This window comes from Trachymyrmex cornetzi, unplaced genomic scaffold (genome assembly GCF_001594075.2).
Source record: "Trachymyrmex cornetzi isolate Tcor2-1 unplaced genomic scaffold, Tcor1.1 scaffold24, whole genome shotgun sequence".
In the NCBI taxonomy this organism is placed as follows: Eukaryota; Metazoa; Arthropoda; class Insecta; order Hymenoptera; family Formicidae; genus Trachymyrmex; species Trachymyrmex cornetzi.
In genome coordinates this window covers 1,546,024-1,549,663 of record NW_017297060.1, presented here as the reverse complement: position 1 = coordinate 1,549,663, position 3,640 = coordinate 1,546,024, and the positions used below count along the sequence as shown (strand labels likewise).

Here is a 3,640-nt window from a genome sequence, read left to right as displayed (position 1 = left end):
TTTGACAATGTGATTTATAGACAAAAGTTCGGCATGCCTATGGGTTCTCCATTGTCTCCGGTCATTGCTGATGTCGTGTTACAAGATTTGGAAAGAAAAGCTTTGAATATACTTAAATTCCACATTCCTTTATACGTTAGATATGTTGATGACATCGCTTTGGCAGTTCCTTGAAAGAACCTCTGAGATCTTAAAAGTTTTTAATTCCTTTCATCCTCGATTACAATTCACAATGGAAATAGGTGGCTCGACCCTCAATTTTTTGGAAATCACTATAATTAATAATAACAATTCTTTAGAATATGACTGGTACCATAAACCTACCTTTTCTCGTAGATACCTTAACTTTTTTTCACAACATCCCCTTTCACAAAAAAAGTGCACTGTTATTGGTATGATAGATAGAACATTCTTGTTGTCAGTACCTAAATATCACAAAAAGAACTTACTTTTTGTTATTGACACATTATTAATGAATGACTATCCGTTGGATTTTATTTTCAACACTATTAATTTAAGACTAAAATCATTATTACACAATAAGACTTTAAAACAAAATAATGACATTACGACTCAGAATGACAAAGACGATATGGAGATCAAGACATGGTTCACGATTCCATACACCGAGGGAATTGATGGAAAATTTAGGGAGGTTGTGAGAGATTTAAATGTAAATTTATCATTTTATAGCCTCAATAAATTTAATTGTTTCATCGGACCACAGAAGGATCGCCTATCTAATTTACAAAAAAAGAATGTAATGTATAAAATTAACTGCAGAGATTGCGATGCGTCTTATGTTGGCCAAACCAAACGAACTTTAAGAACAAGGGTCAAAGAACACAAAAATGATATCCAATAAAGCGATGGTAATCTTTCTGTACTAAGTGAACACCGTTTAGAATGGAACCATGAATTTGATTGGGATGGTGTCGAGGTTGTATATTCTGAGAGATGGCTGTATAGACGACGCATTACTGAAATGCTCCATATCAAGTTACAAAATAATGGCTTAAATCTGCAATCTAACACCGATTTCTTACACCATTCGTATTTGTCTATTCTTAATAATTTACATTAATGTTTACATTTGATTCTAAATTTACATCAATTTCTGCATTTAACTCTTTCGTTAAAAAATTATAAATTCCAATAAATTGTAAAGGTTCGTTTTCAATCACCGTACGTAATTTTGTATTTTTACGCAGCTCTTTGCGCATAAGTTTGTTATATTTGTTGTGCGATTGCCGCACTTAGTCGAATATCGTCCGTTGACTTTCTCACAGTCATAATGTTTCTTTGCGACCAACTTTATTTCTTGTACTAAACAATTTTATATTATTAGTGAATTTACATGGCTGTACAGGTGAGTTCTATTTCCAATTTCCTTTTTCTTCTTTTTATTGTTTTTAACATACTAACGGCAAATCATATTTAGAATTTCTTTCTATTCACTGCCACGAGATTTTTCATTCTTGAGACAAAATTTATGGATTGATGGAGTTGCCACTCTCTTGTCCAGCCATGAAGACGAAATGATTGTTATATCGATGCGAATTACTGAGGATGGCCCGAATTGGAGCTGAAACGTTTAATAAGTATTATATATAATAAAAATTGTTTCTTTCTCGCACGAATTACCGCAGCTGTGACTCTCATTAGCCCATTAATGTTTATGTTATTTGACTTAAATAAAAGATTCAAATGCAACCAAAATATAAAAATTTCACAAAATTATATATCTAAATTAAGTCTACTTTCACTTATATTTGGGAAAATATTATTGATTTTTAGCTTTTCCTCGCGTTTCTAAATTCCGCGCACAAATTTCTCGTAACATCCGATTTTGCACGCAATCGATTGTGGGACACACGATTGATCGAATACATTGTATACTGTACGGCGATCTACGTGAGCTAATGACAAGTCAATGCTTGCGGCAATCTGTAGAATCGTTAATGCAACGTAAACGAATTTCGCTGTAGATTGAGTGCATTAATAAGCTTTCAGAGCTATCGGCTGCAGTGGCCGATCGATCGTCGTCAGTTCCCACTAGTAGAAGCGCGCATTTCTTGTCTTCCTGTACCGCTCTTGCGAATTCAGCGAATTCCTGCTCTTCGATCCGAGAAATATCGTCGTGCCATGGATGACAACCTCGGGGATGTTGTTCGGCCAATAATTCACTTGGTTATCAATTACGATGAAAATATAATTCTGTATAAGGCACTTAATTGGGGACACAATAACATTACTAGACACTAGTTTGAGGTGTCGAAAAACAGATTTAATAATATTTAATGTGCGATTGTCTAGGAAAATGAAGACAATGGCTCGCCAAAATTATATAATAATTAGGAGATATAACGTCTTAAAAAACATAGCGAGTAACCGACACAATGTATCTTTTGAAATGGAAAGAAACAAATGTTAACGTATACAGCAATTTACAAAATTTTCCGAATTAATTAATATGATATTCAGTTTGTGATTGTTGCTAAATGAATTATTTATTGTCAAAGATCTTCGTCGGAATCGTGAAATCTTTCGTATGGTGTAATAGATTGTTGAAACGTTTCGTAATCCTTCTTTTCCTCTTTCTTCGCCAACAACTTCCTCCGTTCAAACATGAGATATATTAACAACGGACAATACGCCACGTTCACGATGCCCACGATTCGCATAACCCACGGGAATCCAATGGCTTTAACCATTTCGCCGCCTGTGATGGGTCCTTAAAAAAAGCGATTTACGCAGTATATATTTCCTATAATATATTCGAATTCTTTTTAACCTTAAATTGTCTCATAGAAATCAGCGTCTGCTAAGGGCAGATTTGACTTTCACTTTATATTTCTATTCTCTAAAATTTTCTTTTGTTCTATATATACAATTAGGCTTAATTTTCGGATTGGAGTGTCTTACCTAAGGAGTAAGCCAAACTGACAGCCACTTGTTGGATCGAATAAACGGGTCCATAATTGCCATTTCGATCTACTAAGCTGGCTAGTAATGGTACTAGGGCTGCATCCGCGACGCCGATGCCCAGACCCATTCCTAGATGAGGGAATATCAACTGTGACATTGTGTTCGCCAACGGGATTAGAATGGCGCTAACACCGACCACGAACATAGCCAGGATCGCCACTTTGCTACGCCCGTAACGATACGCTATTACGCCGAAGAAGTTGGTCCCGATTAAATAGCCCACGCTGTCTGGTATAAATACTGTACCTAGTTGCCATTTCTGCAAAGGTTATTGATCAAAACAATGCTTTTCAATATTTTAACAAAATTAGAATTTGCAAAATTATTTGCAGACGTCGAGCGTTATTTAAATAATTCAATTAGGTTTCTAACTTTTTATGCTTAATCAAAGTTCATCAACATTGATCAATGTTAAGGACGTTCTCCGAAAAATCCATTTTCTTTAGATTTTTCTGAAACTTACAGAATAAGCTTGTTTTAGTGTTCTGAACATATATACTTTGAAGCTCAGTACTCGTTGCGGGATTAAAAATCGAGATATTCCACTTCAAAATTGAAACGTTTAACATAGAATCCCTATCTAAAGCTTATTCGAAAGTGGTTTTTTATTCACTGTAAACAAAGTTTTCTTTAGAATTTTTTGAAACAAAGA

The 3,640-nt window shown here is 34.7% G+C and overlaps 1 protein-coding gene across 1 annotated transcript in view; it reads right to left on the bottom strand.

Moving 5' to 3' along the window:
* Positions 1 to 2,498: 2,498 nt before the first annotated feature.
* LOC108761114 (synaptic vesicular amine transporter) overlaps positions 2,499 to 3,640 on the bottom strand; it is a 3,463-nt gene continuing 2,321 nt past the window's right edge. The window contains exons 6-7 of the mRNA XM_018507467.1: positions 2,926 to 3,247; positions 2,499 to 2,734 (exon numbers count right to left, since the gene is read on the bottom strand). Of these exons, the coding sequence (XP_018362969.1) occupies positions 2,517 to 2,734; positions 2,926 to 3,247 (540 nt within the window). The 3' untranslated portion in view covers positions 2,499 to 2,516. The remainder of the gene's footprint in view (positions 2,735 to 2,925; positions 3,248 to 3,640) is intronic.